Consider the following 25,338-nt stretch of genomic DNA (forward strand, 5'->3'; position numbering starts at 1 on the left):
TGGAGCAGATACTAGAGGGATACTACCTGCAATTGAGAAACATTGAACACCTTTGTAGCACCTACTTAAACTAGTTTGAAATGTATCATTTCATATGCATTAAGTAAATGTGGTAAGATTTTGTTTGTGGCACCAAAATTTATGAGGTTTAAAATGAATAACTTGAATGATTTTCTTTTTAGATAAATGTATGAGTTGCTTATTAGAAGTAGCTCTTTCAGGAAATGAAGAACAGAAACCTTTTGACTACAAGTTGCGACCTGAAATTGCCGTCTTTGTAGACTTGGCCTTGGGTTGTTCAAAAGAGCCTGCACGAAGCCTTTGGATCAGCATGCAGGATTATGCTGTTAGTAAAGGTAAGATGAAGAGAATAAAGGGGACAAATGTGTAGCTAGCTCATAATACTATGTATGTGTAATACATGTAAATAGAAAATCATAGGCCTCTCCCTATTACTTTTTGTATAGAAAAGGGTATTTTAGAAATAACATTTTTTAAAAAAAATTTATTTTTCCTCTTTGTGGGAAATACCCTTGAAGTTTTAAAAATTTTATTTTATATTAAATATTGTTGAAAGTATTACATATGTCCCCTTTTGTTCTCCCATTGACCCTTTGTGGCCCGCCCCTACCCCTGGCCTGGCCTCCACCATCCTCTGTGTTCATGGATTACGTATGCATATATGCATACAAGTTCTTTCGTTAATCTTTCCAGGCCCCCCAACCTTCCCCCACCTTCCCTCTGAAATCTGTCATTCTGTTGCATGCTTCCATGCCTCTGGATCTATTTTTTTCGTCAGTTTATTTTGTTCATCAGATTCCACGTATAAGTGAGGTCATGTGATATTTGTCTTTCTCTTATTGGTTTATGTTGCTTAGCATAATGATCTCCAGGTCACTCCATGTTGAGGGACTTAGTTTGGTTTACTGCTGTATGTCTAGCACACAGAACAATGTGTGGGATCTAGTAGGTGTATTTGTTAAATGTGTAGAAAAATGACATTCAGATGTGGGATTACTAAAGCTATTAAAATGATCTCTGAACTGTTTTCTGAGCCCTTTTAAATGTTTAATGCATCATTTTTATCTTCAGATTGGGACAGTGCAACTTTAAGTAATGAATCACTCTTGGACACTGTGTCTAGATTTGTTCTTGCAGCTCTTCTGAAACATACGAATTTACTTAGTCAAGCATGTGGAGAAAGCCGGCAAGTAACTTAAAACTATCCTCAGACAAATATTTGCTTTCATGATGTTAGAAATTAGGTAACTTTTCTATTTTGGTTCTTTATTTAGATATCAACCTGGTAAAAGTTTATCAGAAGTGTACCGTTGTGTGTACAAAGTTCGAAGTCGTTTACTTGCTTGCAAGAACCTTGAACTTATTCAGACCAGGTCATCATCACGAGACAGATGGGTAAAGTTGGAAATCCGTTAATTTCTGTTTTTCTGCACGTTGTGAGAGATAGCTGCCCTATTGACTTATGTCAGGAAAAGAAAAGTGTCTTGCTTATTGCAGATGTACAATTAAATGTTGAGCAGTTCTTTTTTTAGTGAAAAAAGTGGGCAAGTAAAAGATTTGGATTATTTTTTAACTTCATATTTATTAAGTATGATATGGCTGATAAGAAAGTTTATATATTTTTAGGCTGTATAAATTATTTAATAAATTGAATTATCAGATGAAATATTATTCCTTTATTTTATATTGATCAGACCACATTTGAATTATCATATTTTATTTGGGGTACCATAATTTATGAAGAGCATTAACAAACTACCTTGGATTAGTGAAAGGTCCAAAAATCATACAGAACTGAAACAAATGGGAGGCACATGATAGCCTCAAAAATACCAGGCACAGGTAGGACCAAAGGGTAATAATTGCATGATGAATCATTGATAGCTGAACGTAAGGAAAACAACTTTCTAGTGTTAGGGTTATCCACTATTGGGGAAAAGATTGAAATCTCTTATTATGGATGTTCCAGAAGTAATTCATGCACCAAAAATTAGATGATTTCTAAAGTAGTTGGTAATCCTGATAACATGACTTTGTAGTTACAAATATAAGCCTGTATAATGAATACATCAACTTCAGAAATGCTTATTTTGAAAGTTTATACAGTAGATGTTTTGCACTGTACTCTTCAGATCTTAGATTTTAAAATTCAAACTCTATCTCTACATTTCTATTACAGTATTCTTTTAGCTTGCCCTTATTTAATATTTTAGATCTGACTACGTGTTAGTGACCTTGAGTTTCTATGAAATGTATTAACTTGTCATTTTGTTGAGCTTATATTTGAAATTCGCATATATAGGGATAATGATTTATGTACTGTGTGAGATTGACATTGCTCAGTATCCCCATCTCAGTGAAATTCTTAAGTTATTTACTGGCCATGAATCACAAAGTAACTTTTGTTATGCATTGGTTATCACTAAAATATTTATTTGTGCTTTATACTTATATTTGTAGGGGAAAAGATATAGTACTGTTATACTTGTGCCTCTCTTGGCACCTGTTTTAAGGATTCTTTCCTCTAGATGACTTCTAGATAGCACAACCACCATGGGAAATAAAATTAACATTGTTTTTATCAGATTTCTAATTTTTGGTTTCTTTAGGGGCAAAGTAAAGAAAAAACTAAAAATAATACTGTTTGAAGAATTGAAATTTGCTAAGAGAGTAGAATTTAAATGTTCTCACCAAAAAAAGTTAAAAATACGGTTTTAAATAGAATTATTAAACATTTATACAGAGTAATAATATATATAACTTGAAGGGAGACTGAATGGAATCAAAATTATATTTTTTAAGTACCTTTTATTCTTAGTGTCATAACGCATTTTAAGTTGCAGCACTATAGTTTACAGCTGAATAACAATATAAATGTCAATTTATAGCATGGCATTTTATTTTTATATTATTGATTTCAGAAAGGAAGGAAATAGGTAAGAGAGATAGAAACATCAATGGTAAGAGAATCATTGATCAGCTGCCTCCTGCAATGCCCCACGCTAGGTATCAAGCCCACAATTTGTGCCCTGACTGGTTCATAGGTTGATGCTCAACCATTGAACCACACTGGCCAGGCTATAGCATGGCATTTTAATAAAAATATTGAGAAACAAAGAGTATCTCTGTATGTATTTTGTGTAGATACATTCTTTCTAATTTTTTCATATTTATCTAGTATGTCTTTATGTAGTAATTTTATGTGTTATTGTCACTAGCGGCATTTTCCATGATAAAAAGTTAAGGTTTTAATGAAGTTTTTCAAAATTTTTGAAAAATATGTTCAATATAACTTGATAATTTTTTTTAAGATCTCAGAAAACCAAGACTCTACAGATGTTGATCCTCAGGAGCATTCATTTACCCGGACCATTGATGAAGAAGCTGAAATGGAAGAGCAGGCTGAGCGAGACCGGGAAGAGGGGCATCCAGAACCAGAGGATGAGGAGGAAGAACGGGAGCATGAAGTGATGACAGCTGGCAGTGAGTATACACCTTACATTACAGATATATACATAGATATACTAGTATATTTTTTTTAGTATAGGAACTGAGTGAGAAGAAAGAGAAAGACAAGTTTCTCTATGGTTTTTCTAAAATAATTTGATATTTACTGGTGATCTGAATGTACATTAGTTAATATTTCAGCCCTGTGCTAGTTTCATTCTGAAGTTATTGGATCATGTTTGGGGCTGAAAAGTTCTGGAAGCAGACTTTTGGAAACCATACCAGTTCCACTGAGTCTTATGCATGAACTTATGTCCATGAGTCATTAGATAAGGTCATTCAAAGTATGTCCTCTTGAGTTCCAAGTTATCCATTGACCTGGCCCACCTCTGTCTGGTGAGGAAGAGAGCCCCCCTTCTATGCATATTAGTAGAGCCCAATTATTTTCATTTGTAGAACTTTTAATGTTATAAATTTTACCCACTGACTACACTGCTCTTCTCAGAAGGGAGCAAGAACATACGTGAGAATACTGTTCTGGGTAAATAACACTTTTCATACTTATATATCCCAGGGCTACCGATACTTTTTAAAGAGAAATATTAAGGCTTTTAAAACATTTGTTATTATCTTTTGAGTGATTTGGCTATTTCAAGTTAAAATATATATTCATGTTGTAGGCTAAAACATTATGTCCAGCTATGCATTTAGTTTTGGGATTATCTGTCTATATCAATTAGTTGGACACTTATTTTATTATCAGTTTGTTTGTGTTCTGGGTACTTCTAAAAATGATCTTGTGGCTGCTCAAAAAAAAATACCAAAAACCATTAAAAACAAGAGGGAAAGATAAAGTCTAAATGGAGAAAAGTGGGTTGAAAATGGAAAGGGAAAATAATTAGTAAAAATCTAGACAGAAATCTTTTGCAGTTGAACTTAAAACTTTCTGAAAGCAAAGTATAACCCACAGTTACAGTAACAGAAAGCATAATAGCCATCTGCAGAGTAGTAATTTTTAAACTAGCTACCATTTTTGAGCACTTACTGTATGCTGGGCACTGGTCAAATTCTTCACATAGATTAACTCATAATCCTTGCAAAAGTTTTATGAGTATTACTCTATTCATAAGATGATCAAACAAGTTTAAGAAGCAAAATTATGTGCTTAGCATCACAAGAAGCAGCAGCTGGAATTAGAACCAGGTCTCCCCAAAATTCCAGTGACCATTTTCTTAAGTACTTTAACTGATTTCTAGCTCTGGACTCTGTATTTGTCACTTTGATTTTCATTGAAATAGAGATTTTCAACAATATAATGAAAATATCATCATACTAATTCTATAAAACATACAGATGCATTTTTAAAACTTGTATTTCCATGTAACAGATGAATTTAATATTTTACCAAATTTTTTGCCTTGGTTCTCCAAGAATACCCTCTTCAGTTCAAATTTGAGCAAAATATTTTTTTTCCTATTGTGAAATATCTGCCAATACATCAGAACCTTGGTACACCCACTGACTTTTTACACTTATAAATTGTCACTACCTGGTATCAGACAGGACATTCCTGGTGATGCCATTTGACTCTCGAGCCAATCTTGGCCACATAATGTAACCAGATTCTGTTTCAGCAAAGACCTTTAGTGGTTGAGTTATTTAATGTATTCAAGTTATAGCAAAGTGTAGGTGTTAGGTATTATATGAAATTTGGAACGGGAAAGTGGCCTTTTCATTGTAACTATTGCAACTTAAATTTTGTCTGTTTCTTTTGTAACCTGATATTTTTCATACCAAGGTCATGATGATAAGTAGTTATTTTTTCTTAACTCAGTGCTTCTCAAATTCTTGTGGACTTCAGAATCATCTGGAAGGCTTATTAAAACACAGATTGTTGATCCCATGTCTAGAGCTTACATTCAGAAGTTCTGGGATGGGTCTGATAATTTGCATCTCTAGCAAGTGTCCAGATAATGTTGATGCTGCTGATCTGAGACCACACTTTGAAAATCACTGATTTAACTCATAAAAAAGAGTAGAAATAGAATTAATCAATCTAAATTCTATAAAGGCATGAGTATTTCTTGTTGTAATTTTCATGAAAAGTTTAATATTTTATGTGTATTTTTATGTAATTTTAACATAGTTACTATGCTGCATTTAATATCTAAAATATAATTTTTCCCTTTTTCAGTAATTTTTGGTCCAAATAGTTTGACTATTTTTATTGTTATTTTCTTTGCTTTTCTCTCCCCATGTGTTAAGACCTTGTTTTTGTGTTGCATGTTACAGAAATCTTTCAGTGTTTCCTCTCAGCCCGTGAAGTAGCTCGTAGCCGAGATCGAGATAGAATGAACAGTGGGGCAGGGTCTGGGGCTCGATCTGATGATCCACCTCCTCAGTCTCAGCAAGAGCGAAGGGTCAGCACAGACCTTCCCGAGGGTCAGGATGTGTACACTGCTGCCTGCAACTCCGTGATCCATCGGTGTGCCCTCTTAATATTAGGAGTAAGCCCTGTGATTGATGAGCTTCAGAAGCGGAGGGAAGAAGGACAGTTGCAGCAACCTTCAACAAGTACATCTGAAGGGGGTGGACTTATGACCAGGTGGGACTGGCTAGAAACTTAACAATTACTCTCTTCCCTTCGTTTATGCATTGAATTGGTTTATTCTCAAAGTTAGAGTATTCTTCTGAAATGAACACAGACATGGAGGAGGAAATGCGAATTGACTAGGATTAATTAAAAGTAATATAAAGGGTAATACTACTTTAACCTGGCATGTAAATTTCTGATTAAATGAGGAGACACAGTATTTAATATGTATAAACAACAGCAGTTAGTAACATATGAAGCTATTGCATATCTCTAATTTAGTGGCATGCAGATTGTTTTGATGTAATTGAAAACGGCTTTGTGCTTAGATAAGAGTCAGGCTTTCCCATCGATAAGTATAATTACTCCTCACTGTGTATGTATTATCTCCATGCTGCTAGTTCCATGACATTTTATGTTCACTGACAATCCCAAATAAAAAACTTTTCTTTGTGCATGTGAGACAGGAGTGAAAGTCTTACTGCAGAGAGCCGCCTAGTCCACACAAGCCCAAATTATAGACTGATCAAATCGAGGAGTGAATCTGATTTGTCTCAGCCTGAATCCGATGAAGAGGGTTACGCACTGGTAGGTATACCTAGATTCAGCCAAGAAGGATTTTTGTTTTCAAGGTACAGATACTATATGAGGCTTTAATTAGGGTAATATACATTTGTTTTAGACATATAAAAACTTTTTTAAAAGAACTTTTAAGATAAATTAGATAACTTTATTGCATAGATATTTTCCACTTATCTATTAATGACTCTCAGATTTCTGTCTTTAGCTCTGAGTTCTTTAACTGCACATTTATATATCTGACTCTGATGGATATTTCACTTGAACATGTGGGGTTTCCCTAATCCTTTAAAAAATATATTTCTTTATTGATTTCAGAGAGGATGGAAGAGGTAGAGAGAGAAACATCAATGATGAGAGAGAATCATTGGTCGGCTGCCTTTTGCATGCCCTCTACTGGGGATCGAGCCTGCAACCTAAGCATGTGCCCTTGGTCGGAATCGAACCCGGGAACCTTCAGTCTGCAGGCCGAGGCTCTATACACTGAGCCAAACCAGCTAGGGCATAAGATATCCAAATATAAACTCATCTTTCTTCTAAATCTCCTTCTCTCATATTGCCTTTTTTAGTAGGTGGTACTGTTAACTACCCTGGCTGGAAACCTGGGCTTATACAAATGCTACATAAGCAAAAGATGTTTAAAGGAATCTTCTAAGCATAAAAGATTACTCCTCTAAGGAAAGTCAAACAGTGTCTTCAAGCAAGCTTCATTGTCTCATGATGTTTTTGTACTTCTTTTATTCTTTATTCCCATTAGTTTCTTTGCGCTCTCAGTTCATGTTCCTAGTTTTGCAGTCTACTGAGATTCCTCTCTGTCCATTTTCCCTTCCTAGTCTTATAAGTCTCGTCTAATCTCCCAACCCTTGATAATTTTATAACATAGATCATGTCCTTCTCTACTCAAAACCTCCAGTGACTTCACTTTTTTTCCAAGTAGAAGCCTTAAGTCCTCACAGTGGCCTACATGACTCTATATATCCTGGCCCCATTACCTCTCCTACTATTCTCCTTAGTGATTCTCCTGCCACACGAGGCTTTTGGCTTCTCCATAAACATACCACTTAACTTCACCTTAGGGCCTTTACTCAGCAGTTTCTTCTGACTGGAATACTGTTGTCTGCATGACTAATTCCCTCACCTCAAATATTCATTCTGATATTACTTTTTCTGTGGCTTACTCTGATCACCCTATGCACGTTTTAAATTTTTTTATTCCTGCAAGAGGAAGAGAAAGAGATAGAGCAACTAAGAGATAAACATTGATATGAGAGAGAACACTGATTAGTTGCCTCAATTACATGCCCCCAACTGTGGATTGAACCTGCATTCTGGGTTTGTGCCCTAACCAGGAATTGAAACCGCCACCTTTTGGTGTACAGGATGACACTCCAACCAACTGAGCCACACCAGCTAGGGCCTGACCTCTCTATTTAAAATTGCAATTTGCCCTTCCTTCCACATATTCAATCACTCCCTGTATACCTTGCCTTGCATTGTTCCCTCTTACCCACCCCCCACAGCACCTAATGTACTTTATTTATTACATTTATATCAGTTTCCGTTAGCCTACAGTAGAATATAAGCTCCTTGAGGACAGAAAATTTTGCTATTTTATTCACTGCTATAGCCCAAGCATCTATAGTTTCTGGCACATAGTAGGCAGTCACTGAATATTTTTTTAATAAATGAATGACTAGTAGTTTGTTAGTAGCTTTGATAAACTACTGGGGTTTCAGATTTACGTATGTATTATTAGTATTTTTTTAAACATTGATTTAGAGAGAGGGGGCGAGAGAGAGAGAGAGAGAGAGAGAGAGAGAAACATATTTGTTATTCCATTTTTATATTTATGCATTCATTGATTGATTTAAAAATATTTTTTATTGTTGATAGTATTACAGATATCTCCTATTTTTCCCTCTTTAACCCTCCCAGCCTCTACTCTCCCTCTCCCCTCATCTCTATCTCCACCCCCACCCCCAATTGGTTGATTCTTATCTGTGACCTAATCAGGGATCAAACCTGCAACTTTGGTGTATCAGGATGATGCTTTAACCAACTGAACTACCCAGCCAGGATTCTAGCTTCTTTATATTTGAAGTGGGGAATAATACTCCATGTTATAGTTGTCTCAACTGGACTGTGAAGAATAAGTTTGGTAATATAATTTAAAACATTTTGAAAATTGCCTCACCAGTAGCTCAGTTGGTTGGAGAATCGTCCCATACAACAAAAAATTGCAGGTTCAGTCCCTAGTCAGGGCATGTATGGGAGGTAACTGATTGATTTTTCTCTCTCACATTGATGTTTCTGTCTAGCTTTCTCCTTTCCTCTCTCTAAAATAAATAAAAACATATCCCCAGGTAAGGATCAAAAAAAATTTTTTTTTTAAATTATGTTTTCAAAAAAAAAAGGGAAGATAAATCAGTAGACGTGGGCTGAGTCTAGATTTAATTGCCAAGATTGTTCATTTAGTTTCTACAGAATTTTAAAAAGACTAATAAATACATTTTTTAAAAAGATTAACTCGATTATTTTTCCTTATGGAATATATAGGAAGATAGTATCATAAAAAAGAGAAAAATCAACTAGAGAGAGCAAGTTCTGTTGCAGATGAAGGAAGATCTGGGCACAGCTTCAGAGAGCCTGACTGGTACAGATGAAGCAGAACAAGCAGTGGAGGCAGTTTGGGTTTTTCATCTGAAATATGCTGCCCCTCTGTCTAAGGTTGTTTAGTTGTGTTGCTATCCTCAACATCTCATTTATCCTGAGTTGTTAGTGACTAAAATATTTTTTTTTTTAAATAACTGAAGTTAACTAGTTTAATCATTCGAAATCTTTGTTTTAGCCTTTCATAAAGGGTATTATGTGACACATTATCTACTTCTCTTAGTAAACAGAGAAGAAACCTAAATAAACAAATATAAACTTAACTCCTACCCCTTCATTTCACTATGGATTTGATGTGGTGTACACAAATAAATACTTTATAAAAGGATTAATTAGGGCTGAAAGAAGCCAAAAAATAAAAGATGCCAAAGTGGTGTTTTCAGGAGCTGTGTGATAACCATTTCATGTTTTGACCAGCACCAAATGGCTTGAGGATATATTAATCTAGGGGGGTGTGTGTGTGACAATATTTATTTATTTATCTACAATGTGAGTACTTGTGTCTATATGTGTGACCAGGTAAAGACTTTCTATAATCTATAATAATCTATTTTGTCACTTCTGCAACCTTCCTTCTTTGCCACCATTTTTTTTTATTTTTATTTTTTATTGTGGGATATAGGACAATTGAAATTGAGACCATAATATCAAGTCTGTGCATAAATTTAAGATGTGTGTATTTAATTTGTGTGTGGTTGTTTACACTGCCCCTTCCCCACCACCACACCTACACAGAAATATACTTCTGTTCTTCCTGAAGCCTTTACTGTTTTATTAAGTTGTCTGCCATTTTAACACTTTGAGATTTCTTTATTTAATAGGCTCTTAAAAAGATTTAAAAAACTTTAAAAATACTACCATAAGGGTTAGGACTATGCTATTTTTCTGTTAATGTGGATTGGATTAATCAGATTCTCTTCTTCCCAACACTTAGCCAAGGCTAGTAGGAGTTTTGAAAAGAATGAATTTTGGAAAATGGGACTTTGTTACAGAGGCTTTAGGTATCTAGAGGGTATTAATAAGATGTGTTTGGAAGGTAAAAGACAGATTCCAAAGAAGAAAAGGTGAGGAAAAAGAAAAACTTCTGCTACTTTAGTGCTAGTTAATGTGAACCTTGACTTTGTGTTTTAGTTTCTGAGAGTTATGTGCTTATGCCTTTTTCTGGCTGTTTTCACTGAGTTTTTAGAAACTTATTACTGTTAATGGGACTTGATTGGTGAATAAGTAGCACATTATTATAATCATATAGATTAATTTTTTATTATCCTGTTTCCCCGAAAATAAGACAGTGTCTTATATTAATTTTTGCTCCCAAAAATGTGCTAGATCTTATTTTCAGGGGATGTCTTATTTTTCCATGCCCTAGGTCTTATTTTCGGAGGATGTCTTATTTTCAGGGAAACTCGGTAGTACTCTGTTACATTCTAATTTTATTAACTACATTTTATTATGTATATTTAATGTTAATAGAATGGAAGACGAAATGTTGATTTGGACTTGGCATCATCTCATAGAAAGAGAGGTGAGTATTAAGAAATATTAAATATCTGGTTAAGTAGTTGTTTTTATATCTGATGTATTTACATTAGATTGTCATTGAAAGTAATTGCAAAAATTTAGAAACATTTTATTTAATATTAGGAGAGTTAAATGGAAGATCATTTTCTTTGAAATATACACCCTTTTAAAATCTAGGAATGCCTAGGAGTGAATAGGCTCTGTTTCTCAATTTGTCTTTTGTTTTGACTTACTAAAAGGCCTATGGAATTCCAGAAGCGGTGCCTTATAATTAGGGAGGGGGGTTATGTACATAATTTACCATGTTTTAGCTCACTGATATAGTTGTTACAGTTTAAATGGTATCCCAGGGAGAACTCTTTGCCCCATTCGCCTCAATATACATATGGTACATACTTTCAAACTGAAAGTTTCTAGTTTTCCTCTTTACCTCATAAGATAAAGCATGTAAGAGATAAACTGATGGTTTCTAAAAAAAAATTTCCCATGAGGAATAGTTTTAGTGTCATCATGAGTTACCCTTATTTGTTAGAAGCTCTGTCTTTGTGAATAATATAGTTAACTCTTGTGAAAATGGGTGAAAGAACAGCAGTTTTAAATAATAAAAATCCAAGGATAACTAAAAATTCTCCAAGTATTATTCTCTTATTAAACCCATATGTAGTGTGGTTTTGAAAAGATGAAATATTAAAAATTGTCACTAGTGGTAGTTTTCTAAAAGCCTGTGGAGAAAAACATTTTTTTTTTTCATGGATTAAGTCTTTTATATTTTAAAATGAAACCTATTTCCTGATAGCTTCTTTGGCAGAATGTTAGGTGCCCTTCATAGGAAAAACATGGAATGAGGGAAGAAACACACACACACAGACACAACACAGTTTTTCATTTTTGTGTTGGTATTTCTATAGAATAAAATATGGCAATATTTTGTCCTTTCATTATAATTAGAATACATGAATGATTTTTCTGGAATATTAGGAATAAGGACTAGAGCTGGTGCTTTCTGTATTAAAAAGTCTTTTGAGACTATAACATCAGTACTGTTGGTTTCTTAAAACAATTATTTATTCATGATAAATAAATGATGTACTAATGTGTAATATGTGTTTATCTTCTGATTACTTGAAAATTGGCAATTCATGTGCTATAATTAGCTAGAATATCTTTTTCCTTAACAACTGACTTAGGAATTAAATTTTTGGAATAGATTTACCTTCCTGATTTTGATTAACTTAAGTGAATATTGTTAAGAATCTGTTAATGAATGCTTATCATTTTATGTTAAAGAGAAGATAGCTCCAAACTTACTGAGTAGCATAAGGGATCCAACTTAATAGTTTAAGAGCTTCCTACTATATTTATAGATGATATTACATTGGCTAAATTATTTTTTTCTCTCAAATCTTTATCATGCTTGTAAAATATAAAATTGAGATTCATTCTGTGTTAACCATATAAGCATGTGGCAAAGTCATCCCTTGGAATAAAATAGGAAGTGTTAAGAATAACCTAGAACCCAATGCAAGTTATAAAATTTTACGCTTAGCTCTAGCTGGTTGCTCAGTGGTTAGAACGACAACCTGAGAACTGAAGGGCCACAGATTTGATACCTTGGTTGCAGTCTCCATCCCCAGCCCCAGTTGAGAGGGAGAGTCTATGTGGGAGGCAGCTGATAGATGTGTCTCACACACATCAATGTTTCTCTCTCTGTGTGTTTCCCCATCCCTTCTACACTCTGTAGAAATCATTGGGAAAATACCCTCCACTGAGGATTAACAAAAATAAAATAATACTAAAAGGCTTAGTTCAAGCAAAATATTATTCAAACAAGTGTTTCTGATGTACTAAATGTAAGCTAATTAATTTTCAGTTAATTTTCATTCCTCCCTGCTCCTAAAAACGTATTTTGTGTGATCTGGCAGCTGTTCCAATGCTAAACATATGTTGTGTGTATCTGATGTCATTTTTCTATTAAGACCAAGTATTATGTTTGTGTTTGTAAATCTTGTCTTGAAAATTGGGGGGATGTGTATTTCCTATTAATTCATTAACTCAAATTTTGTTTATAGATAATTTCTCCAGAAAGCTCAAAGTAGTACCAAAACCTATTAACTTGTTGGAATTTTATTTTATTTTGTTGAAAACAGAAAAACAAGTACAGGACCTCATGGAGAATTTCTTTTTAATTATCTGTTAAGGAAGTTAGACAAATTAGTTATGTCACTCTTTAAAAAATATATTTTTATTGATTTCAGAGAGAAAAGGAGGGAGAGATAGAAACATCAATGATGAGAGATAATCATTGATTGTCTGCCTTCTGTATGCCTACTATTGGGGGATCAAGCCTACAACCCAGGCATGTGCCCTGACAGGAAGTTGAACCATGACCTCCTGGTTCATAGGTTGACACTCAACCACTGAGCCATGTTGGCCAGGCAGTTATGTCACTTTTCATGATATAACTTAATGTGGTACCAATTTATTCTAGTAATTACATTTTTAATGTTCCCAGGACAAAATTTTGCTGATGGCTTTGTCCCTAGGAAAAGGTAACTAGAAAATAAAATTACTATTTCAGAAAGGGTAGTAAAAATAGTTTTTAATCTCATGAATCCTAGAGCTTGTGGATTATACAATAAAAGTGTACTTTGAATTTGAAATGAAATTGCTACTTCTCCCCACATTCCAGTTAATGTTTCACAGTTGATCCAAGGAAGTTAATATGTTAGGAAGGGGTAAAACAAAGTGAGCTCTTTAGAAGCATCAAAGCTAATTCTAAAACCAAAAATGACATAAATTACTTTAAAAAGAAACAGGTGACACATATTTCTGCTTAGCACCTCAGAGATAATATGAAATTTATACTCATTAAATACTTATAAACTGCATTGTTCTCATCACTTCAAACATATTAAATTATTTAATTCTCATAACAGCCTGACAAAACTTGTTAAATATGTTGGTGTTCTGGTATTTAGATAAATATTTTAAAGACTTGCTTATGGTTATGCTGAATTGGGCTCCTCCTTTGGCAATACCTTTTAGCAGAAATTTAACTTTAGTTTTCATATTTAAGCTAAAACTGATACAGTAAAAAATAGTGGGGGGAAATGGTGGTTTGCCAAAGCAATTTAAGAAGCAACATATAGTATTAGTAAAAGTACTATATGGTTAGACTATTTCCCCGACCCTGGTTCTTTAAATATAGTAGTTAGGCTTTTATTGCTAAAATGGAAACATTTATCAATGTGTGTTTCGTGGTATAACATGAATGGGTGAAATGCTATTTTATCTCTGCATTTCAAATTAGATTATAGAAAAAGGAGCAAATGTAAATGTTGTTACCTGTATCAAATTTCTCCTTTTGTCTTCTGATTCTTGTGTGGTAGTGTATTTACTCCTTTTTGGCCAGTTGAGCCCCAGAAAAAAGAAGAGCTTCAAGCAAGTACATGATGGCATGTTTAATTTTTTTTCCTTTTAGCTTGCCTACATATTTTATGGTTTATAAAGTATGTATTGCAGCTCTGTCATGTTCATTTTGAAAATTCCATTTATGAACCAAAGGTCAAGTAAACAATTTCAAAAATTTCTTGTTGGACTTTTATATTATTTTCTTTTCATCGTAGATGATTATGAATTAATGTTAAGTAAGAATTGGGTTTAGGCACAGTTACGCTATAGAAGCTTTTGATATGCTTTTCAGACACAATATTTCCTATATTCAAATAAAAAAAATATAGAACAAACCGAGGTTACCAGGTTGTTATAATTTTTAAAAGAATTTAGAGTTCTTTCATTTCTCATTTTCATACTGTAAGTTTTTGTTTTAAAGTATTATTGATGTTAGCCTAATGTTTTATCTTAATGCTTTTAGATAAATGTTCTTTCTGTTCTTTCTTATATTCATGCAAACTTTTGTTTGGGTCATATACCTAATAATTTGTATACTTTTAATTATGGGTCTGCAAACTATGGTTAGTGGGCCAAATTTGGCCTCCCACCTTTTTGTTGTGTGTTTTTTTTTTGTTTTTTTTTATTCTATAAATAATGTTTTGTTGGAATACAGCTACACATTTGTTTGTGGCTGCTTTCACACTATAGCAGCAGAGTTAAGTCTTGCAACAGAGACTTTTATGACCCACAAAACCTAAAATATTTACTATCTGGCTCCTTATAAAAAAAGGAGCTTACCTCTGCTTGAAATTGTAGAGAGGTTTTAATTTTGGTATTGGCCACCCACTCCATAGAATATTTTTGAGTGTATTAAGGCAATTCAGTATTTGTATATTCTTTAAAGTCAAACCTTAGTGTAGGCAGGCAATTGAAATTTCCATGGGTTAATGATTTGTGAGTTGATTGATAACAGGAATATGTAAGACAATCTCCTATAAAATTAAAGAATTAGTATTAATACTTCAGCAGATCAATTTACTTGAATACCTCTTTCCTCAAGTTCAAGGAAATTGGACAAGATAATCTTTAAGATCTCTTTTAGTTTGGTTCTAACACTAACGCATTGCACAATTTTTTCATTTTTAAAAGTGGTTTATAAGTGATGGAAAACACAGAACTTTTTATTCTGAATTTTCTTACAGAACAAACAAGCTCAATGCAATGAGCCAAAAATTATAATTTGTAAGTTAAGGATACAACTAGATTCTGAATATGTGATGCTTAAGAAAATGGAAAATATTTTTTATATTAACCCCTACTTTAGTCTTTAACTATTTTTAATTTAATTAAAATTATACATATGTGACATTATTAATTACTTAATTAGGCATCTTTGGAGTTTTACTCTTTTCTGTTTTACATGAAAAAACATCTAACTATGTAATTTGGGGAAATTTTCATATTGGTATTTTTTATGTTCAGTAAAACAGAATATTCAATATTTTAAAAGAATTCTTGCTAAAATATGAAAGGCAGATAAACCATATATTCTTGGCCATTCTAAATTATTTAGTAGAATGTATATAATTATTTTATAGTTACTTTATATTACTAGCTACCTGTTATGAATTTCTGTTTTGATTTTGCAGTCCTGGGGTTTTACTGACACCAGTGTAATAATTCAAAAATAAATTATGCAATTAATATTTTGTTACTTTGTTTTCTCTGTGGGCGTTAGTGCTTAAGTAGTTCTCTTCCCAAATATTTTTCTTCTAGTTATGTAACAAATATAATTTTTATAATGCATAATTTATTGGATACCTTTAGATACATTTTTAATAGAGAAATTTTGTATATTCACACAATAGGATATTATGCAGCACTCAAACAAATGAGCCATGGCTATATGCAGTAGTGTGAATGAATATTAGCAATATAATATTGAATGAAAATATTATATCATATATATGTACATATATATAAATGATACTTAATTTTATAAAGTCTAAAGTAACTAGAACTAAACTTTGAGATATATATATGTATATATATCAATATACCGTATTTTCCGGCGTATAAGACGACCCCCTAATTTTACAGTTAAAACATAGGTTTAGGCCTATATTCGCTGTATAAGACTACCCCCCACTTCCAAGGCAACGCCAGTTCTTTTTTTAATAGGCCGCCTCTCTGACTCTGGCCAATCTGAGCAGGCTTTTTACTAGAACACAGTGTCGTCTTATACGCCGGAAAATACAGGTATATAGAAGATAAAACAATATTTTACAACAATAAAACCAAAGGAATGATAAACCCAGGCTTAATAAAAACCTTAGATAGGAGAGAGGGAGAGATGGGTTGGAAGAGGAACAGATGGTTATAAGTTATTGTTAGTTTTCTAGTTCTTGTGTTCACATTTATTATAAATACAAAAGCAGACCATGAATGGATCAATGATGAGAATATATAATGAGCCAAGGATTATGACTAATCTAATTTGTATACTTGAGATCAATTAAATTAAAAAAGACAACACCTGTAGGAATTGGACATTGCTATATTTATTTAAAGCTAATATTACCATATGACATGGACAGTTGTATTCAAACATATTAACATTTTTACTGTCTAAAGATTTTAGCCTAGAAAATGCTCATTGGCAAAACTAATGGTATTATGTTTTGCAACTACTGTGAACCATTTTATATACCTGTCATTTTATGATAAATCTTACATATTCTTGTCTGTGAAACTTTGCTTCCTCTATATAGGAGTTTCACAACGTGCAATAAATATGCACATGAAACAGTGAAAGTGTTCCTTATATTAATGAAACCCAAAGGGTGATGTTTGTGTCTCCTTTTTGTGTAAGTTTACTTGCCCTTCAATATTCATTTTTTGGTAATGTTTTATTGCAGATATGTAGACACTTTGCACAGTCTTAACTTAATTTTTGCAATGATATGTTAAATCAGATGAATTCCTATTACTAGTAGGTTTTAGCAGCAGTGTCTTAAGTGCCTAGTTCCTTTTTGTTCATAAATAATGGTCTGGTTTAATACTGCAGAGCATTTTAAGCTAAGCATTTTGAGAGCAGCTTCTGCCTTTCTTTTTCTTGTGGCAGCGTGTTGCTAAAGCGCTTACAGAGATACTGGTACATCAAACAGGGCTTTCCCTTTATTTTCTTACATTGCTATACTTTTTGTTTGTTATTTTTTTATAAAAGCATTTTGCTCAGACCCACTTAATGCATGTATGTATTCAAACATAAATATCCATTTCTCACCAGTTGGTATTGTAGCAATACTCAGCCCTCATCTAGTTTCAGATTGTATGCTCTACTGGGTTACCATTGATGCATGTTTGTTCTGTTTGTATGTAGGTACTATCCACAGTCAGTTGGAATCCCTGAATGACTCTTGGGCTCGCCTGAAACATAGCAGAGACTGGTTGTACAATTCTTCTTACTCCTTTGAGTCTGATTTTGATCTTACCAAGTCTTTGGGAGTTCACACTCTGATTGAAAATGTTGTAAGCTTTGTGAGCGGAGATGTGGGGAATGCCCCAGGTTTTAAAGAGCCAGAAGAAAGTATGTCTACAAGTCCCCAGGCCTCCATCATTGCAATGGAACAGCAGCAGTTAAGGGCAGAAGTAAGTCTTTGATATTTACTCCTCTGAGGGACTAAGGAAACTTAAACTGAACCACTGAATGTAAAATTGTGGGGAAAACTTTTCCTTTTCTTATATCATTGCCTCTCCCTTTTCTCCACTTGAACACTTTGATGTCATTATCTTAACTATAACAGCATATATTTTGTTTGAAAAGTACACTTTTTTTAAACTGGTATTTCCCTTTTTTATTTATCTTTATTGTTCAAAATATTACATATGTCTCTTTTCCCCCCTTTGATCCTCGCCTCTCCATCCTGGCCAATCACACTATTGTGTGCCCATGGTTATGCATATATACATACAAGTTCTTTGGTTGATCTCTCCCAACTCACCCACCCTCCTCCATCTTCCCTTTGAGATTCCACAGTCTGTTCCATGCTTCCATGTCTGGATCTTTTTTGTTCATTAGATTCTACATATAAGAGAGATCATGTGATAGTTGTCTTTCTCTGATTGGCTTATTTTGCTTAGCATAAAACTTTCCATCTCTTAGAACAAGATAATCTAATCATAATTCTTATCTCTTAGAAACTAGAGTGAGACTGGCTATCTCTTCTCAGAGGCTCCATTTGTCTTCCTTTAAAAAGGGTTAAATTAGAACACCATAGTAATAACGATGAATGCTAAAATTAGGAAGCAGAACTTTAAGGAGACACAGGATGTCTACATAACCTCAAAGTATCTCCTTCAAAATACTTATTAATTATTGTGGTTTTAATATATCCAAAAATTCTTTGATAACTCATCTCTCTGGGAGTTGAAACTACCTCCTCCTTTTGAGAGTAAGTTGGACTTAGTGATTCAGGGCTAACACAATATGAAAAGAGTAATTTTATGTTGCAGAAAACTGGCAGACATCTCCTGAACCAAGTGATCAAGAATAACATTGCTCTAGCTGGTTTGGCTCAGTGGATAGAGCCTTGGCCTATGGACTGAAGGGTCCCAGGTTCAGTTCCAATCGGTCTGTGGGCTTAATCCCTAGTAGGATACGTGCAGAAGGCAGCCAATCAATGATTCTCTCTCATCATTGATGTTTCTCTCTCTCCATCTCCCTTCCTCTCTGAAATCAATAAAAATATATAAAAATGGGAAAGAAAAAGAACATTACTACCCAGCCAGTGTGGCTCAGTGATTAAGCATTGATCTATGAACCAGGAGGTCACAGTTTCATTCCCAGTCAGGGCACATGCCTGGGTTTCTGGCTCAATTCCCAGTATGGTGTATGCAGGAAACATCAGATCAATGATTTTCTCTTATCATTGATGTTTCTGTCTCTCTTTCCCTCTCCCTTCCTCTCTGAAATCAATAAAAATATATTTAAAAAGAAAGAGTAACATTACCAGTATCGTATTTTCCGGCGTATAAGACGACCCCCTAATTTTACAGTTAAAACATAGGTTTAGGCCTATATTCACTGTATAAGACTACCCCCTACTTCCGAGGCAACACCAGTCCTTTTTTTTCATAGACTGTCTCTCTGACTCTGGCCAATCTGAGCAGGCTTTTTACTAGAACACCTTGTAGCTTCGGGTACAGAACATGTATGATTTGCATGCATAAAAAGCCTGCTTGGATTGGCTGAGTTAGAGAGGCGGTCTATTTAAAAAAAGAACTGGTGTTGCCTCGGAAGTGGGGGTAGTCTTATACAGCGAATATAGGCCTAAACCTATGTTTTAACTGTAAAATTAGGGGGTCGTCTTATACGCCAGAAAATACGGTAATAAGATGGTGATATCATGTAACTCTGATATTAAAAGAAGACTTAAGTATTCTTCCCTCAAATCCATAACTCTAGTTCAATCATGAGAAAACATCAGGCAAACCAAAATTGAGGGACATTCTATAAAATACATAAATAGCTCTTCTAATGTGTCAAGGTCATGAAAAACAAGAAAAGGCAGAAACTGTTATAGACTTTTAAAGGAGATTAAGGAGACAGGACAACTAAATGCAATATGATATCCTGGCATAAAAAGGGATATTATGGGAATATTGGTGAATTCCAAATGAAGTCTGTGGTTTAGTCCACATGTGTCAAACACAAGGCCCGCGGGCCAAATCCGTCCCGCCAGGCCTTGCAATGTGGCCCGCACCGCGCTGTCATCACTGCACTCCGCTGCGTTTCCATCACAATGACAGTTTATGACTGTTCAGTAAACCATTCGGCCCGCGATTTAGGCTGGATTTTAGATTTTGGCCCCTTCTCTGATTGAGTTCGACACCCCTAGAGTAGTGTTGTCCCAATGTTAATTTCTTAGTTCTGATAAATATACCATAGTAATGTTAAATGTTACCATTAGGGGAAGATGTGCAGGAACTCTGTATCTTTAAAACTCTTCTGTAAATATAAAAATATATTATAAAAAAAAAAAAAAAAAAAAAAGAGGAGGGTTAGGCTGATTGACTACAGTGATAGGTATTGCCCTTCTAGGGGAGATAGAGTCAGAAGTTGAAGTGAGCCACAGAGAAACCTTTCAGAAATACTTCTCACTTATATGTGGGATGTAAAACTGAAATCAACAAATGGACAAACAAGAAAAACAAATAGACAAAAAACAAACAGGTAAAAACTCATAGACACAACAATATGGGAAGGGGGAAAAGGTAGTAAAGGATAACGGGTCAGATATTTGGTGATGGAAAAGATCTGACTTTAGGTGGTGGACACACAATGCAATATACAGATATGTGTCATAGAATGTACACTTGAAAACTTTATAATCTTATTAACCAGTGTCACTCTACTAAGTTTAATTATAAAAAAAATATTTCTAATTCTTGAGCTAGAGTATTACAAATAAAGTTTAAATATAGCAATAACTATACTACCTTATAGTTTTGAAACCTTCACATATCTTATGAGCATCACAGTAGCTTTGTGAGTAGTACTATTAGCCTCATTTTACCATCTGAAGAAAGTGAGACTCAAGAAGTTAAGTGAGTTTCCTAAGGCCACGCAGTAGATGGCAGGGTCCAGCCTTGAAACCAGGTCTTCTACATCCAAATCTATTACTTTTCACATTGTACTGTGTAGCCTCTTTTGTACTATAGTATGCTTATAGAGTTTCTAGAGATATTTTTATTTTTAAAACTTTTGAATTTTCATCTTAATAAAATAAATTCTTAAGAAATGTCAGAATTTTCTGTGGTATGTAATACATTGTGATATGCAGAGTTCCTTTGTGTCTCAGTTCAGTGAAGAACTCTAACCTATGTTTGTCTTACTTTTCTCAAGCTTCGTTTAGAGGCTCTTCACCAGATCCTCATTCTGTTGTCTGGAATGGAGGAAAAAGGTAGCATCTCTCTGGCAGGAAGCAGGTTAAGCTCAGGCTTCCAGTCATCCACACTGCTCACATCGGTGAGGCTGCAGTTTCTAGCAGGGTGCTTTGGTTTAGGCACTGTTGGACAGGCAGGAGCCAAAGGAGAGAGTGGCCGATTACATCACTATCAGGTAGGTGATGATGACATCTTACAGTATATTCAGATTTTAACTGTCTTTTTGCAAAACCAGTTTTATAATTTTGGGTTTAAGATTGAAGTTTTAAAATATAGACTTTTAGCCCAGCCGGTGTGGCTCCGTGGTTGAGCACTGATGTATGAGCCAGGAGGTCGCTATTTAGATTCCCAGTCAGGGCATGCAGGAGTCAGCCAATCAGTGATTCTCTCTCATTGATGTTTCTCTCTCTCTTCCTCTTTAAAATCAATATAATTATATTTTTTAAAAGAAACACTTTTAGATGACTCTTAAAGATATCATATTGGTTTCGTTTCCTGAATAATAGTATTATAGTTGGGGTTAGGTGAGCCATAGCTCTGTTGTACTTTCAAATTCTCTGCTGGCTTAGTTTTATTAATCTTTAGCCAAATTGGTAGAAAGAGATCTAAGTTGGGATAGGGTGTTTGGGAGGATGGGTTTTAAGAATTTACATTTTAGACTTAATCATTCTGTGTAGATTCTCAGGTGGTTTGAAAAAAAATTTAAGTGTTATCTTTATATCTTTCATATTTATAGAGGAATAAATGCTTCGTGGGAAAAGGAGAAAGTTTGTATAAAATAAGGAATTATCAATTTAAAAATAATTTTATTTTAAAACTATTATGTACTGAAATATACTGAATAATTAAAAACCACCATAGTGCTCTACCAGGTAGCTAGACTAAGGGTAAAATGACTATTACTTTTATTTTGGTAAGAGGCATTATGTTTGCTAATAGAAAAAGTAAATCTTTATTTATAATTCAGGATGGAATCAGAGCAGCTAAGAGAAACATACAGATTGAAATCCAGGTGGCTGTGCATAAGATTTATCAACAATTGTCTGCTACCCTGGAGAGAGCCCTGCAAGCAAACAAGCATCACATTGGTGAGTAACTGCCCCTGGAAATTCAGGATGCAAATTATTCTTCCCTAAGGTTATGCTAGATGGTTATGCTAGACTAGAGGCCTGATGCATGAAATTCATGCAAGGGCCTTGGCCTCCACAGCAGCGGCTACCTCTGCCTTGGCCCCCGCCTACCGCAGCTTTGTCTGGAAAGAAGGATGTCAGGAAAGACAGACATCTGGTCTAATTAGCATATTTTGCTTTTATTATTATTATAGATACCTTGTGTTTGACATTAGTAGATTAACTTATATGTAAAGAATAAATATTTTAAAATGTAATAGTATTCCATATTGGTATTTATATTTTAGAATATAGTCCATTTTAGTAAATGCTTCATTTACTTAAAAGGAGATTCTAATTGTCTTTCTTTTTTTTCTTTTTGTTTTTTAGAGGCCCAGCAGCGTCTCCTTTTGGTTACAGTGTTCGCTTTGAGTGTTCACTATCAACCAGTGGATGTCTCTTTGGCAATTTCCACTGGTCTGCTAAACGTATTATCACAGTTATGTGGCACAGACACTATGCTAGGACAGCCTCTGCAGTTATTGCCGAAGACAGGTGTTTCTCAGCTTAGCACAGCTTTAAAAGTGGCCAGTACAAGGTTGCTCCAGATTCTAGCCATCACTACAGGGTAAGCATTATAGATGTCTTGATAGAACTGTGTTTGGTCTGGTATTTTCATATTTTAGTAATTTCACTTTTCTCCTAATCTCCTTTATGTGTTTAAGTCTAACATTTTCCCTTCTGTGTTATTACCATTTATCTTTTCCCCTGTTATTTCCTGTAGGACCTATGCTGATAAACTGAGCCCCAAGGTAGTTCAATCCTTGTTGGATCTACTCTGTAGTCAGTTGAAGAATTTGTTATCCCAAACTGGTGTACTACTTATGGCCTCTTTTGGAGAAGGGGAAGGAGAAGATGGTGAAGAAGAAGAAAAAAAAGTTGACTCCAGTGGAGAAACTGAGAAGAGAGATTTCAGAGGTATCTACCACAAACCCTTTTTTCTGTCATTATTTACAAGCATTTATTGAGTCCCCATTTTGTGCATATCATTAGAATGTACACTTTTTTTTCTATTGTGGGCTTGAAAGGATTTTTATTTGTTCATTTAGAAACCCCTTTTCTATACCAATGTGTATGACATAGGTGGGTTTCTGACAAACCTTCTTTCCTTAGAGCCCATTAAATCTGATGTGGTGACTATATTGCTTACTCTCTAGGTTCAGAGTCTCCTTGGCTGTCCTGGTTCAAGAACCTAGAGGTTCTAGGTGACTGATTTCCCCAGGATATGTTTTCTTAGCATCTGATCTTGACAACCCATCTCTAGTCATACTTTTGATTTAAGTGTTTCCCCAGGACCAAGGGTTTTATTATTTGGGAACTAGGTTACAATTAGAGGGAGTTGAATTTCTAGCTAGGTTAACTGCTCTGTGCCCTAGACACTAAAAAGATTCTTTTTATCTTTAGCCATTTTAATTTTTGATTGTTGTAATATGATTATCTGCTCATAGCTTTAAAAAACTATATTGAGCATTGTATTTCAGTAAATTAAATTAATTAAACCCTGAACAGAATCACCACAATGTATGTTACATAATTAAGGAAATAAAGGTCCAAAATTGGTCATTTATTTTAAAAATGTGTGTGAAACTACCATACCTTATTACCATAATAAACTCCAGGGGGTGGGTAGACACATAGATAACACAGACAAAATGAAGCATGGATGGATGGATGAGTGGATGGATGCATAGAGAGCAAGTTACTTACCCATTCTGTGCTCCAATTCCCTCATCTTTAAAATAGGAATAATAGAACCAATCACCTAAGCTTGTTATGAGGATTAAATAATGTAATACATGTAAAACAGAGCAGTGTCTGTCACATAGTGAGAGCTCAATAGATATTAATATTATGATATTCCAATATCTATAAATTGCATAGATAGGTGGGTAGATAGAGAGAATTACTTGGGGTTACAAAAATGATGAACTATTGTGGTTCTGAAGGAGCTTTTAGGGTAATAATGGTGGCAGATATGTAAACAAATAATTATAGTGCAATACAGGAACCCAGAAGAAATAACTAAATCTCTTAAGTCAGATTCTTGGAGGATGTATGAGTCTGATTAAAGACTAGCTTTTAGTTTCAGAGACTGAACCTATGGTAAATGTTTTCTCCTGATTTTTATAAAGAATGTGCTTATAGAAAGAGCATATACAGACTCACAAAGTCTGATAAAATAAAAAAAAGTATTTAATCCCACCTCCTGTTTTCCTGCGATCTAGTGGTAGATACAGGGTTGTTAAGGGGATAGCTTCTCGCTATTCTGTGCTGAGTATTGCACATATGGACAGCAGTAGAGTTACTTCTCAGCCTATTGGTTCTCAAGAAAACTGGATCCTCCCATATCCAGGAAAGAATGAAACAGTTCTGTGGGTCAGTCTCAGCAGGTGGAATACACATCTACTCCCCTTATGTCGTCCTGGAGAGAAGGCCATTGCACCTCTTGATTTATGGGAATGGCTGGGAGTCTTATTCTCATCTGCGCTGGCTAGGTATTCAGAGGCAGACTGCCCTCTAAAATTCTTAATTGAAAGGTGTATTCTTCATTTCAAATGTACTATTGATAATGAAACACAAATTATATCAAGTTCTACCAACAGCTTTATATATATAACTGGAGGCCTGGTGCACGAAATGTGTGCACAGGGGAGGGTGTCCCCTCAGCCCAGCTTGCACCCTCTCCAATCAGGGACATCCCTCTCGCAATCCAGGACTGCTGGCTCCTAACTGCTCACCTGCCTGCCTAATCGCTTCCTAACTGCCCCCCTGCTGGTCTGGTCACCCCCGACCTGTCCCCCCTGCCAGCCTGGTTGCTCCCTAGCTGTCCCCCTGCTGGCCTGGTCACCTCAAACTGTCCAGAAGGAAGTAGGATGTCTAGAAGATGTCCGGTCACCTGGTCTAATTAGCATATTACCCTTTTATTAGTATAGATGGCTCTAGACATTAATTAATTTAATTAATTTGGTGTTTTATAGAAATACTTGCTGGGAGTAAGGG

At 34.7% G+C, this 25,338-nt stretch overlaps 1 protein-coding gene across 18 annotated transcripts in view; it reads left to right on the forward strand.

Annotated features, from left to right (window-relative positions):
- HERC1 (HECT and RLD domain containing E3 ubiquitin protein ligase family member 1) overlaps positions 1–25,338 on the forward strand; it is a 162,305-nt gene that overhangs the window by 62,919 nt on the left and 74,048 nt on the right. For 15 of the 18 annotated variants that reach the window (XM_045581729.1, XM_036439557.2, XM_045581761.1 and 12 more), the window contains 12 exons: positions 183–356; positions 1,093–1,207; positions 1,296–1,416; positions 3,333–3,504; positions 5,734–6,073; positions 6,529–6,649; positions 10,781–10,832; positions 17,604–17,872; positions 21,129–21,344; positions 22,137–22,257; positions 22,669–22,906; positions 23,063–23,256. In XM_045581729.1, coding sequence (XP_045437685.1) covers positions 183–356; positions 1,093–1,207; positions 1,296–1,416; positions 3,333–3,504; positions 5,734–6,073; positions 6,529–6,649; positions 10,781–10,832; positions 17,604–17,872; positions 21,129–21,344; positions 22,137–22,257; positions 22,669–22,906; positions 23,063–23,256 — 2,133 coding nt within the window. The remainder of the gene's footprint in view (positions 1–182; positions 357–1,092; positions 1,208–1,295; positions 1,417–3,332; positions 3,505–5,733; positions 6,074–6,528; positions 6,650–10,780; positions 10,833–17,603; positions 17,873–21,128; positions 21,345–22,136; positions 22,258–22,668; positions 22,907–23,062; positions 23,257–25,338) is intronic. The other 3 variants (XM_036439622.2, XM_036439637.2, XM_045581756.1) reach the window with 1 other exon arrangement.

This window comes from Pipistrellus kuhlii, unplaced genomic scaffold (assembly GCF_014108245.1).
Source record: "Pipistrellus kuhlii isolate mPipKuh1 unplaced genomic scaffold, mPipKuh1.p scaffold_m20_p_1, whole genome shotgun sequence".
Lineage (NCBI taxonomy): Eukaryota > Metazoa > Chordata > Mammalia > Chiroptera > Vespertilionidae > Pipistrellus > Pipistrellus kuhlii.